This window comes from Halichoerus grypus, chromosome 12 (genome assembly GCF_964656455.1).
Source record: "Halichoerus grypus chromosome 12, mHalGry1.hap1.1, whole genome shotgun sequence".
In the NCBI taxonomy this organism is placed as follows: Eukaryota; Metazoa; Chordata; class Mammalia; order Carnivora; family Phocidae; genus Halichoerus; species Halichoerus grypus.
Genome location: NC_135723.1, coordinates 2,566,253 through 2,581,192, shown reverse-complemented (window position 1 = coordinate 2,581,192; position 14,940 = coordinate 2,566,253). Strand labels below are relative to the sequence as shown.

The 14,940-nt window shown below is 48.2% G+C and overlaps 1 protein-coding gene across 1 annotated transcript in view; it reads right to left on the bottom strand.

Annotated features, from left to right (window-relative positions):
- ABCA13 (ATP binding cassette subfamily A member 13) overlaps positions 1–14,940 on the bottom strand; it is a 375,994-nt gene that overhangs the window by 245,293 nt on the left and 115,761 nt on the right. The window contains exons 28-29 of the mRNA XM_078059915.1: positions 8,439–8,552; positions 5,302–5,392 (exon numbers count right to left, since the gene is read on the bottom strand). Coding sequence (XP_077916041.1) covers positions 5,302–5,392; positions 8,439–8,552 — 205 coding nt within the window. The remainder of the gene's footprint in view (positions 1–5,301; positions 5,393–8,438; positions 8,553–14,940) is intronic.

The following is a 14,940-nucleotide window of genomic DNA, read 5'->3' as shown; positions in this document are numbered from 1 at the left end:
TGCTGTGGACACTGTCTTCTGGCCCCATGTGACCAGAAGAGGGTAAGTGACCAGAGCCAGGTGGCCCATCGTCACCCATGCCGACAAGACAGAGCCGGCGGTTTGCAGAATGAAGCCAATAGCCTCGCTCAGTCAGGGACCCTGGGGTGAGTGCGGGTTGCCTCGAGTTAAGACAAACAAGGGGCGCCTGGGTGGCTCAGTGGGTTCAGCGTCTGCCTTCGGCTCCGGTAGTGATCTCAGGGTCCTGGGATCGAGCCCCGCATTGGGCTCCCTGCTCACAGGGGAGGCTGCTTCTCCCTCTGCCTCTGCCCCTTCCCCTGCTCGTGCTTTCGCTCTCTCTCAAATAAATGAATTAAAAAAAAAAAAAATCTAAAAAGACAAAGAGTTTTAGCAGCTTTAGAGCTGCTTCTCCCACTGCGCCCAAGCCAAGAATCGAATTTGAAGACCTGCCCATGGCTGAACACGGCCTCCAGGCTGTCTCACCAGGGACCCTAACCAGAGTGCACGGGAAGCCCACTCCACAGCCCTGCACACGGCTGAGCAGAGACCACAGCCCACAGCTTCTCCCATCTGCAGAGCAGGGGATTCAGTGCACACTCTGGCCCGATTCAGGTCCCCACACCATGAGCTGTGCAGGCTCTGATCCCATCCTCATGGCCTGCCAGGCAGGGAAGCTGATTCACAGCCCCGTCTACTGTGGAATATAATACGCCGTCCCGACCACCCAGGAAGCTGAGCCAGAGGATCAGACAATGCGGAGCCCTCTCTACAGTTTCGCTTCGGCAGGGAACCGAACCAGCAAACCGCTGTACTGGACCCCAGAGGCGAAACGTTGTCTCACCTGAAAACAGAACATAATAATAGGACCCACCTGCCCACGGACATTACCAGCGGACTCACCCAGAAACCCCAAACTAAGCCAATGGAAGAAAATATAAATATCTAACATGTTAGCAATAAAAAATAAAATACAACCTCAAACTATATAAACCCTACATTGACAGAACATAAGCAGAAATAGAGAAGTCCACAACCCCAATGGGAAATTACAACACACACCTGTTAATAACTGAAAGAATGAGCATTAAAAAAAATCAGTAAGGGGGAGCCTGGGTGGCTCAGTCGGTTAAGCATCTGCCTTTGGCTCAGGTCATGATCTCAGGGTCCTGGGATCGAGTCCAGCATCAGGCTCCCTGCTCTGCGGGGAGTCTGCTTCTCCCTTTGCTTGCTGCTCCCCCTGCTTGTGCTCTCTCTCCTTCTCTATCTCTGACAAACAAATAAATAAAATCTTAAAAATAAATAATAAATGGAAAATCACGATATTTAGAAAGTAAGCTATAAACTTTCAAACAACCCAAGGATCAAAAACAGCTACACTTCACTGAATGCTAATGAAAATAGAACATATCAAAACATGTGAGAAGCAGCGAGGTGATGTCCAGAGGGAAGCATGTGATCATAAGCATGTAGATGTACATACACGAAAAGAAAAAGAAGGTGGAAATCACAGATCTACGTATCTCTCTAAGGAAGTTACCAAAAAAAAAGTGACAAACCAGAGACAGTGAAAGGATAGAACCAGAAACGAAACACAAAACAAACAAAAAATCAGAAGTCAATAAAATAAAAAATAAAATTATCACTAAAGCCAAACATTTGTTTTATTAAAAAAAAAACTAATAAAATTGAGGACCCTCCAACAAGACTGATCAAAAAAAATAAAAGTAAGGAGAGAGAGAGAGGAACACAAATCAAAGTGTATCAGTAAAATTGGGATTATTCCCACATACCCTTCAGATGTAAAGGTGAATTTACTGAGTAAAATTGCTCAGGAAATGTTTCTCTCATGCACCCTTTTTCAGATTGACATTTTCGGATGTGAACCAGCAAAACATGATCATAAAACAAGAATGGGGAGGACGACGAGCCCAGGAGACTCGGTATCCCGTCTGGGAGAACAGAGCAGGTAATTCCTGGGAGCGCTTGGGGGTGATGCTCAGAAGCCCACCTGCCTGGCCCAGGGCAAGAGGGCAGGCCAGCAGGTGTCTGCCCACACGGACAGAGGGACTCCCCCATCAGGAAGGGTGACACACTGGCACGGAGGGCAGTGGGGAGCCAAGAGAACAGAAACTCTAGGAAGAGGGAAACATTGTGAAAAAGGAAATTTCATTAAAACCTGTAACCTGGCTCTGCACCGAACCGTATTTGTCTGGTCATGATGTGGACATAAGGAAAACATCCATCCCTGCAAGGGAGCCATGGGGCCCGGGAGGGAGAAGCAAGGCCGCATCTCTCACAGCAGGAAATGGATTGATAACTCCTATGTAAAGATATAACGATACATAATGTATCACACCATGATAGAAAGATACAATCCACAAGAAACAGTTAAACACCTTTAAAGTGGGTTTGTGCTAGGGGGTGGACATGGAAGGGGGCCGGACCGAGAACTCTTACTAACAGGCAGTACTGAAGGACATGAAGAATCTTTGCAACAGAATCCATTTCTTTTTTTTTTAAGATGCATTTATTTTATTTTTAGAGAAAGAGAGAGAGGCAGCACGACCAGGAGGGGCAGAGGCAGAGGGAGAGAGAGAGAATCCCAAGCAGATTCCCCGCTGAGCATGGAGCCCCATGCGGGGCTCGATCCCACGACCCTGAGATCATGACCTGAGCCGAAACCAAGAGTCGGGCACTTAACCAGCTGAGCTATGCAGGCATCCCTAGAATCCATTTATGAGCTGTTCGCAAAATAATATAAACAGTGTGATCATTTTTCTGAAAATATATGTACCCACGCTCACATGAGCCATGCAAATCCATCTGAAAAAGTAACCCCAGGCGGTCTGTGATGATGAGGTTATGGGTAGATTTTTTTTTTCCTGGCTTCTTTGTATTTCCTAATATTTCTACAATAGACATAAATTGCTTTTGGAACAAGGAAACGGTTACTTTAAAAAAGTTAAGGAATGAAATCAAGAGCCTGACTGGACAAACATTCCCAGAAATTGCTACAAATTACTTTCAAATGCTCCTTTTTGCCCCAGGCTCCAGGTGCTGGTTCTAAGGCAGAGAAATGGATGACCTCGCTAGCAATTTTTTCTTTTTAATTTTATTTTTTTAATGTAATCTCCACACCCAACGTGGGACTCGAACTCACGAACCCGAGATCAAGAGAGGCACACTCTTCCGACAGAGCCCGTCAAGTGCCCCTCACCAGCGATTTTAAAAGGATGCATGAAGTAAAGTGATCGAATTCTTTACCTACAGAGTTACAAAAAGGAGGTTTGTAAAACATACAAAGGTATGTTTTAATTCCTTGAAAAATGACTTAAAGCGGTGACATTTATTTTTAAATATCATTAACTTGGGGCACCAGGCTGGCTCAGTCAGTTAAGGGACCCGCTCAGATCTTGATCTCAGGGTCGTGAGTTTAAGCCCCACAGTGGGCTGCACACTGGGCATGGAGCCTACTTAAGAAATAAAATAAAAAGGAAATAATTCAAGTTCATTAACTTTTCTAAGGCAGTAAATTCATCACACCTGTTTTTTTCAGAAGAGGGAAGTATGGTGCCTCCTGCAATGCCTAGCCCCCTGCCAACCCCCCGCGCTGCAGGCGGCCACCAGCCCCTTCCCTCTGGTGGAACAGGGTGCCAGGAGCCAGAGACGTCCTCTCTTCCCTCAGGGGGACTTCCTTTATTCTTGTTCTGCACTCAGCTGGGCTGGGCTCCCGAGCACACCCCCAGGATGCTCCTGTGACAAACCCCAATTTTGCCACCATGCCACTGTTCCTAACACGGCCATCTGTGCCTGGCACGCGGTGGTGGGCAGGGTCTCCAGATCCTGGCACAGAACCCAACTCTCGTGTTTGCTCGCTACCCGGTTGTTTAATATCTAAATGAATTCATGCATTAACTACAGAGGGGCAACACAACCACTGGCAGATTGATAAAACTTTCTAACCTGAGCTCCAAATTTTCAATGTACCTGCTTTCAGTCAACTATTAACTCAGGAACACTCATTTGTTTCAAAAACTCATTAATTGTTTCAAGTCTCATTAATTCTTGCACTCACATCAGAAGCCTTCCTTTTTGACTACATTCCTTGCTACTCAAGCCCTGACTCCATAAACCAGAAAACTTTAGGTATGAGCAACCTTTGGAGCGTTATCTAGTTTTCCAGACAAGCAAACAGAACCGGAGAAGAGCAACCTGTCAGTGTCACCCAGAAACTTGGAGGCAGAAGGATGAGGACCCCAGCGGTGGGCTATTTGGTAAGTGGACCATGCCACGCCCACCCACGTACACAGACACGCCCACCTAGGTACATGGACACGCCCACATACACAGATATGCCCACCCACGGACACGGACATGCCCACCTAGGTACATGGACACGCCCACATACACAGATATGCCCACCCACGGACACGGACACGCCCACCTAGGTACATGGACACGCCCACATACACAGATATGCCCACCCACGGACACGGACACGCCCACCTAGGTACATGGACACGCCCACATACACAGATATGCCCACCCACGGACACGGACACGCCCACCTAGGTACATGGACACGCCCACATACACAGATATGCCCACCCACGGACACGGACACGCCCACCTAGGTACATGGACACGCCCACATACACAGATATGCCCACCCACGGACACGGACACGCCCACCTAGGTACATGGACACGCCCACATACACAGATATGCCCACCCACGGACACGGACACGCCCACCTAGGTACATGGACACGCCCACATACACAGATATGCCCACCCACGGACACGGACACGCCCACCTAGGTACATGGACACGCCCACATACACAGATATGCCCACCCACGGACACGGACACGCCCACCTAGGTACATGGACACGCCCACATACACAGATATGCCCACCCACGGACACGGACACGCCCACCTAGGTACATGGACACGCCCACATACACAGATATGCCCACCCACGGACACGGACACGCCCACCTAGGTACATGGACACGCCCACATACACAGATATGCCCACCCACGGACATGGACACGCCCACCTAGGTACATGGACACGCCCACATACACAGATATGCCCACCCACGGACACGGACACGCCCACCTAGGTACATGGACACGCCCACATACACAGATATGCCCACCCACGGACACGGACACGCCCACCTAGGTACATGGACACGCCCACATACACAGATATGCCCACCCACGGACATGGACACGCCCACATACACAGATATGCCCACCCGCTTACCCCCCACACACCCCCACCTACTTACCGTAAGTCTGGAGCTTTTCCGTCAGCTTGTCAACATCAATGTGCAGTTGGCTCTCTACAAAGTTTCTTATAAATTTGTTCCTCAGGGCTTCCTAAGGAAAATAACACAGCTTAACAAAAATAATCTCATTTCCTCTTACTGAATAATACTTGTTAGGTTTATTTGAAGTTTCATTTTACAAGAAAAAGACACATAAAGTGAATCATGGTGAAAGAGGTTCTAAAAATCATGGTAAATAACAGGATCACAGTTGATTAGGACTTCACTTTGAAAAACAAGAGTAATGATTGTGACAATTTAGATTGTCATTGAAATTATGCACTAACATTGAAAACAAAGAATGACACAAGTGTCGACTTTTCAGGAGAATTTTCTAACAAAAGTAGAGGGTGATGCTTTATAGATCATTTATGGGGCGCCTGGCTGGCTCAGTCGGTTAAGCGTGTGACTCTTGATATCAGGGTCCTGAGTCCAAGCCCCACATTGGGCATGGAGCCTACTTTAAATAAAATAAAATAAAATAATCCTTAAGATTCTGCCCCTCCCACCTGCTCACACACACATGCACACATGCTCTCTCTCTCTAAAAATAAATACATAAATACATAAATAAATTAGTAAATAATTAAATAGAAAGCTTTTTTAAAAGAGCCTTTCCATTGTGTTTTCCACCGGCCAGTTTTAGAGATGGGGTCACTCTCATAAAACCACCATGGAAGGGTTTCTGCATTTCCCGAACCCACTTTTAATCCTGTGGCCATCAAATCTCATCTTTGGAAGAAACCTGCAGATCATGATCTGTGTGATCCCTCTTTCATATTGAATGGCTCCAACTCTCCCTTGTCAAGGTTTTCACTAAGGAGGGCTCCCCAAGGTGCTTGGAATGAAAGCTTGCCTCCGGATTGACTGCCCCCTGCAACATCCAGCAGCCCACCAAGACTGAGGGGGACATCCTGATGTCATGAGGCCAGAGCCAGGACCAAGCTAGGAGGGGGCTGGCAGAACGGGGAGTAGTTCTGGAACCTATCAGTTCACTAGAGAATATTTACACGTGACCCTGACTTCGTGTGAGCGCACAGCCTTGAAACTTAGAACTTCCGATAAGGAATTCTCAAACGGCGTCCACCCTCTGCATTCAGCTCTGTGACTTCTCACCTCTGCCTCCCGGATGTGATGATTCTATCGACGCTTGTGTACAGATGACAGGATTTCCTTATGAAACACTGGTGGGGGGCGCCTGGGTGGCTCAGTCGTTAAGCGTCTGCCTTCGGCTCAGGTCCTGATCCCGGGACCCTGGGATCGAGCCCCACATCGGGCTCCCTGCTCCGCGGGGAAGCCTGCTTCTCCCTCTCCCACTCCCCCTGCTTGTGTTCCCTCTCTCGCTATGTCTCTCTCTGTCAAATAAATAAATAAAATCTTTTAAAAAAAAATAAAAAATAAAAAATAAAAAATAAAAAAACACTGGTGGGCACTTTTATTTTACTGGAATCTGGCGTATCTTTTGCTGGGCATTCACCACGGGCCAGACACTGGCTGAGTACTTTCTGTGTATTGATCATCTACGCTCGGCCACATCTCCATGAGGAGATCACTTGCTTTTCCCTGAGCAGAAACACAGTCCGGGTCTCGGGCAGCAGTGAAGCACCTGCCCAACTGTCTGGTGGCAAGAGCCAGGCCTGGAATACAGGTCTTCACACTCCCCAATCATGAGCCCCACGCTGGGAAATGGGGCGCCACTCACCACGCTTTTTCCTTGAAGATGATAAGCGCAGGTGTTGGAAGAAGGAGTTGCGTTTCTAACATGACTGCCTGGCAGGTGGTACCAGCTCATGGGAGGACCTCTCCCTGAAGCCGTGTGGACCGGGGGCAGGGGGGCAGTCAGGTGCTCACACGACTTTGGAGACCCTCCATTTGTTGTTCATGATGTTGCATGTAATTATTCCTAATCGCAGCAGAGACTTTCTCAAAGCCTAAGCTATCTCCGATCTGGCCCACTAGAGAAAAAGCCTGCTGATCCCGTAACAAATCAACCCATGAGCAAACAAGTTCAAGAAGAATATGACGATAGTCCTCATGCTCACACAGTGGGGGCCGCCCTGAGACCCGGTGTCGCAGACCTTCAAACACCAGGACAGGACCGCCAGCTGCCGCTGGGCTCTGAAACCACCTGGGTTTAACGCCCGGGGCCACCAACACCCCGCCAGGCCCACTGTCAGGAGCCACGGGACCCCCGGCACAGGACTCCCCGGGGGAAACTGCAGCTCTGGGACAGTGTGTTCACCCCACTGCCGGGCTAGACTAGGAATTAAAGCCAGCCAGGCTGGCTCCCGAGTCCCTACAATGAATCGCCTTGAACTACTTGTCTGGTGCATAAAAAATAGGCCAAACAAGAATAAAAAGGCGGGCGTGATTTCTCATGCTATCAGACTTCAGGGGACTTCCAGTTACACAAATGGCCCCAGGTTATTATGTGGCCTACCTCCTGTAAAGTTCTGAAGTTCATGGCTGTCGGGCTCTGCAGGAATTGGCCGTCTTAAAACACAGCCCCCAGGATTTTGGAATATATTAGATCGTCGATACAGAATGTCAGGGAGTGATAACTGGCCATTTAAACAGACCCACAGTTGAAAAGTACGCAAACCACTCAAAAGAGCATTAAGGTACAGAATTGTGCCTCCATTTATGGAATTTATTTTTTTTTAAGATTTTATTTATTTGACAGAGAGAGCACAAGCAGGGAGAGGGGCAGTGGGAGAGGGAGAAGCAGATTCCCCACTTAGCAGGGAGCCCGATGCGGGACTCGATCCCAGGACCCTGAGATCATGACCTGAGCCGAAGGCAGACGCTTAACCGACTGAGCCACCCAGGCGTCCCTCCATTTGTGGAATTTAAAGAACAGGCAAATACTATTAAATTATTCATCGTGCTCATAATAGTGACATCTGGCACGAACCAAGCCCTTGACCACTCACAAAACTGCCTCACACATTCAACTCTAGGTCAGTATTATTAGTCAGCTGACAGCCGCACCCGAGGGGCACGGTGGGGCCCCCTGAGGGGCCGCTCCGATTTCGAGGCACGCCCTCGCAGGTGCCCCCCCAACCCTCGCCCTCGATGTGAAGACAGCCACCACTCACCTGCAGTTGGCTGAGCATCTGGCCACTCCCACTGTTCTGAAAAATGCTGGACATTTTCAGCAGTGTTTCTGTTAAAGTCTTCAACTTGTGCACGAAATGGAAAGTGTAATTTGCCTGCAAAACGAAGCATACATGGGTTTATCTCCAGGTCTGCTACGCCAGCTCGGGAGGGTTCTTAGGGGCCGTGCAGGGACAAGAGGGAGAGAAGCCTAATATACATGACTGGCCACCAGAGCAAAGAGCCACCAATGTCACCGGCAGGCCGCTGACGCCTCCCCAGGCCAGGTGACCGGCTCCAGCGTCCTCGTCTCTGAGGTGAGTCCCAAGACTACTCTCGCAGACTCTCCCTGCAAGTGCCGTCCACCCGTCCACCACGGTGGCCCCAGGACTGAGCTCACTGTGGGGAACAGCAGATGTCCCCAGAACACACCTGCTACATAAAATCATGTTTGCCCACATTTCCTCCTCAAAAATATGCTCTCGGGGAGCGCCTGGGTGGCTCAGTCGTTAAGCGTCTGTCTTCGGCTCAGGTCATGATCCCGGGGTCCTGGGATCGAGCCCCGCATCGGGCTCTCTGCTCTGCGGGGAGCCTGCTTCTCCCTCTGCCTCTGCCCCTCCCACCTGCTCATTCTCTCTCTTGCTCACTCTCTCTGTCAAATAAATTAAAATATATATATATATATTCTCAGGTAATATCCATGCATTTGTTCTACGATACCCAACACTACTGAAGACAGAGGACAACTACCTGTATTTTATCATTTATTGTTGCTAGTGAGCAAATGAGTGCCAGATTTTTGTAAAACAATTTGGTTTCATAAACATATTCCTAGTCACTGACCCACGCACACAAAAAAGCCTGTGCCTTTTCTCTAAAGATAAAAGGACTCTATGCTCAGAAATGATTTAAGTGAAATATAAAACGATATCCATGAAAGCGTCCATGGCAACGTTACTGTATTTTTAATCCTGACAATGATCTACGTGCCAAAAAGACAAGGCTGAGTAAGGAGGGTCTGAGAGGCCAACCACACGTCCCTGGGGTCACCAGGGGACCCTCCTAATGGCCCAGGTCACACCAGCGCAGGAGCTGAAAAGCAACCACCACAGAAGAGAGAGGATGCTCCCCGCAGTCATGGTTTGCTGCCAGCCCAAAGACAGAGCAGGAGGTCCTCCCGGGACACGGCTGGAGTGCTCTCGAACCGTGGCCCCCCAGCCCGGCCCAGAGCCTCTCCTCCTTCCACTGGGCTGCCGGACGCATGAAGCAGTGCGGAAGGGCTTCTTCCAAATCCACACTCTCCCTCTGCCTTCACGTGAACCTGGCCCTTTTGCACTCACACCCTTGCCATTGTTCACCCACACTGGCTAAGCACAATCTTCTAGGTCTAGGGATTGCGCCACGATCCTTCTGGTCAAGGGACGAGGCCAACGTACGAATCAGGAGAGAGAAAGGTCTTCATCTGAACCCATTTCATGAAAGAGAGGAGAAAATGTAGACAATCTCTGCCTGGTATTTTCACGACGAGCCAAGGAGGGTCGAGAAGGGGGTGATCAGAGGGAGCAATCTGGGCTGAAGACTGGCCTCCAGGCCGCTGATCCCAGAACAAGTGGGCAGCAGACGGGCAGCGTTCCAGAAATGGCAACAGGACAAATCTCCGCACAGAACCAACTGGTGACGCCGTCCTGGCCCCCAGAGGACAGCCATGAGACCCAGGGAAAACCAATCTAGGAAAGACGCGGGAGAGCCAAGCCAAGGAGGATTCCAATCCCAAGGAGGATTCCAGGGAAGGGGCCACAGCAGAGTCACGAATCACAGAAGGAAGAAAACTCACGATTGCTCACAAACTTCCCTGAGTCTGTACATTTCAGAGCCTTTCTTAGAACAGGCAAAATTATTAAAAGCAGACTAATGTCTAACATACCTCATAAAATCTGGAATTCCAATTGAAATTGGAATACACACCCAAGAGTTCACAAGAAGCTTCTTAAGACGGAAAAAAAAATTAATGTAGTTTCAGATAACTTCTCTGCAAAATTAAAGGTCAGTGGACGGTGAAGCGCAATCTATAGCTCTGAGAGGCAAACAGTATAAACCAAGAACTCCTATGTGCAGGTCATCTTCAGATACCCAAGCAGAAAGAACGCAGGATGCTCAACCTGAGAGCCTCCTAAAAAATTTCCTGGAACCCAACCTGAGTAAGAGTTAACTCAGTATAAGAATACGATACATCTCTGATACGATCCAGATGGTGCTGAGTCACGAAACCATTCAAATAGAGAATTGATTTTAAAGTTTATTTATTTTAAGTCATCTCCACACCCAACGTGGGGCTCGAACTCATGACCCTGAGATCAAGAGTCGCACGCTCCACTGACGGGGCCAGCCAGGTGGCCCAAGAATTGATTTTTAAATAGTAGCTAACAAAGTCTTAAGTGTAATCCAGATGCCCATGGTAATTCTTGAAAATAACTGTGAAAATTATAAAGTTATAATAGGAAGGTTATAATTGAAATTAGAAGCCCCAGTGGCTGATGATTATGACACCAGTTAATGAGATAGTGATCTATAGACCTGTAGACTCCATCGGCGATAGAGGGGGCGAGGGGCGGGCAGGGAGGCAGGCAGGCAAATGGGAGCTCCCACCTCAGTGAGAAAGAAGGACTCTCATCATTAACTGTAAGAGGGTAAGCTCAACATTGAAACACAGAAGGGAGGGCGCCTGGCGTGAAGCATGCGACTCTTGACCTCGGCGTCGTAGGTCCGAGCCCCACGTTGGGTATAGAGATAACTTAAAAATAAAATCTTCTTATTTTTTAAAGATTTATTTATTTGAGAGAGAGAGAGCACAAGCAGGGGGAGCAGGAGAGGGAGAAGCAGGCTCCCCGCCGAGCAAGGAGCCTGATGCAGGGACTCAATCCCAGGACCCTGGAATCACGACCTGAGCCAAAGGCAGACGCTTAACCGACTGAGCCCACCCAGGCGTCCCTAAAAATAAAATCTTCAAAAAAAAAAAAAAAAAGAGAAAAACAGCAAAAAAGGAAAAAAGATAACCACAAGGACAAACGTAAATTTTAAAACTGTAACAGAGAATGACAATAAGAACTCTAAACTTGCCACTCGCAACAATAACTTTGAATAGGTCCAAACATCCAATTCAAAGGATTTCGGACCCAGTTCGTTAAGCTATTCAGTAAGTATCTATATTTATTGAGAGTCTGTAAGCCATGTCCAGGTGTAGGTGCTAAAAATGTAGCTATGGACAAAATAAACGCTTTTCTTTTTTTTATTTTAAAGATTCATTTATTTATTTGAGAAAGAGAAAGAGAGAGAGCACGTGTACAGAGGGGAAGGTGCAGAAGAATAGAGAATCTCAAACAGAGCCTGACACAGGGCTCAAACCCATGACCTGAGATCAAGACTTGAGCAGAAACCAAGAGTCGGAGGCTCAACCGACTGAGCCACCCAGGCACCCCAAAAGCTCTTTTCCAATTTAAGATTATGATCTATTGCACAGACAACTCTATGAAAGGCCAGCTGTATTTTTACACTGGACTAAAAACAAAAGATTTAAATATCAAGCAAAACCAAAAAAGCTAGAAATGTTAACAGCCACCAAAATAAAATTCGTGACAAAAAGAACATGATTTATTCTGGAAAAAAAATTTATGATTTACCATGATTAAAATTTACAGACTCGGCAACATATCATCAAAATATATGAAGTCAAAAGGACTAGAAATAATGAAGGAATTTGATAAGATTGAACAGTAGGAGACGTTAAGCCTTCATAAGACCAGGCGGAGAGTACTTGAAAAATCAGGTTGTGAAAACAGCCCCGTTTTGGGTTAAAACCTTGGCTTTGCCTCTTATCTGCTGCATGGTCTTACCCAAATTATTTAAACTGTCAGCTTCAAGCTTCGAGAAAAGTGGGGGTAGTGGCTGTGGTGATGTTAAGATAAATGAATATTCTGATGTCTCGAAGCCAGGCCTGGCCCCTAGTAGATGCTCAGTAAACACCACCCACACAGTCCGACTGCACACACGTTCGCAGACCATGGGTGGTGTTACTGATGCAGCCAAAGGAGAAGATCTAAAAATCTTAAATCGACAAATAGAGAACACACACACACACACACACCCCAAATACATATGTATATTTACATATGTAATGTATTTTATATATTTATAAACATATATATCTTTTTGTATAGCCAGTTATTGCAATTTAAATTAATTCAAATATCCTACTTTATCTTATATATGCATACATACCCTTGTTTTTCAAGAAAATTTTACTGAAATGAATACGCAGTAAAATCCCAAACTATACAAATCATTTAGGGGTGTATTATGAAATTAGAATTTGTTAGCCAAGGTTGGTGTGAACACTGTTTAAATTAGCAAGTTAAAATTTTTATTTTACTTTTTTAAAGATTTTATTTATTTGAGAGAGAGAGAGCACGAGCAGGGGGAGGGGCAGAAGGAGAGGGAGAAGCAGACTCCCCGCTGAGCAGGGAGCCCGACGCGGGACTCAATCCCAGGACCCTGAGATCATGACCTGAGCAGGAGGCAGACGCTTAACCAACTGAGCCACCCACGTGCCCCAGCAAGTTAAAAAATTTTAAATATCACAAATAACTCCTGAGTTATAGGACATTATTTAGGAAATGTTCATCTAGGAAATAATGCAGACATTAGCTATAACAACATACTGGATAGAACCAAAATTCAGACTCAAATACGTTCGTTATTAATTAAAAAGTGAAAATTAGTCAACATAGCACAATAATACAACAAATCTGAGGAAAGCAGAAAGAGACTGATAAAAATAAATTGTGAAAAGAAATGACTTTAGGGGCACCCGGCTGGCTCAGTCTGACGAGCATATGACTCTTGATCTTGGGGTCGCGAGTTTAAGCCCAATGTTGGGTGTAGAGACTACGTAAATAAATAAACTTTAAAAAAAATAGAAGAAAGAAAGAAAAAGAAGAGGACCCACCCCACAAAGAACCAAAAACACCACACCTTGATTAAGAAGGGCAATTAACTGATGTCCCTACTGAGATACATCAGAGGTTGGAATGATTTGGCAAGTATTTTAAAGCAGCCATCCAAAGCTTCAACAAGGATTACGAACTGTCTCAAAACACACTGCAGAGCAGAAAATCACAACAAGGAAATGAGTCGGACCTCGGCCCGCTCCCCTGGCAGGCATGAGGCACAGGGGAGCTCCCAGCTAGCAGAATGCTCCACAGTGCCCGGATGAGAGCAGGTAATGTCCCCGAGGTCCCTCCTTCTGCTGCAGAGTAGATGTATGAGAGCCTGCCCCTCCCGGGGGGCTGCATCCCCACGATGACTTCCCCGGGCGGGCGGGCCTTGGTCCAGCTCCGCAGAGCAGCCCCGCAGAGGGTTTCCCCTGCACCCACAGGGCAGATCCCGGCACCACCAGTGGGTCCCCGGGGACCTCTGCATCCAGCTGGCCACAGCTGTGCTCCTCCCGGTGGGGTCCGGACCCCGATCCCGGCGGGGAGGCCATTTCTAGGGTGGTCCCTGCTTTCCCTCGGTGCCCCCACCAGCCACAGGCTGCATTGTTCATAGCTCCCCTCACATCCCCAACCAACCCCCTGCTACTCTAAGGTCCTGTTATGGTCATAATTTTCCTATGAAACCTTCCTTGCTGTTCCTTCTGATTGGACCCTGACTGACACCCTGCAAACTAACCAGATGGACACCGTGCTCAGAAAACAGCAAAAATGTGCACGCCGTGAAAAAAACACTAAGGAGAAAAGATAACGCAATTTCTGATGTCAAGATCATGTCAAACACCGGAAACCAGCTTTAACACCAGCCTGATCTTTAACAGAAGAAAAACTAGAGGCTTGCAGAGCTGAAAGCAGCAAGAAGCCACAGGAGCTGACCCCGGGGCTTTGGGGAGGTCGAGGCAGGGGGCAAGACTCCCACACTGCATCTGAGGCGGGGATCCCCACGAGGACCATGGAGTGGCCACGGTCAGCAGGTGGGGTGGCGCCCCCCCTCGGGCTCCCGGAGCCCTGCCGTGTAGGGTGCCCACGCCCCTGGGACACCTGCAACCCTGGGCCTGGCTCTCCGTCCCAGAGTGGCTGGCACGCACACCAGCCACGCCAGCCAGGCCAGCCACGCCAGCCACGCCAGCCAGGCCAGCCACACCAGCCACGCCGGCCACGCCAGCCACGCCAGCAGCTGCAGGCTGCCCTTGGGCTCCAGAAACTCGCTCAGGCGCAGATGAGCAGGACCCACCGGCAGACAGGCCTCGTGTCTGCTTCAGCGACTTCAGGGCAAACTGCCGTCACAGTCAAAAAGACGCTCTTGGTCCTCTGACGGAGGAGGTCTCCAGGGACCCCAGGGACGTGGAAGAACACTAGCTCCGACGTTGAGGGAAAGCGTTTTAATGATGAAAGCACCATGAACCGTATCTTCTCCTCCTCTGACGGGCCCTGCAAACGGAGATCTGCAAACTTCCGT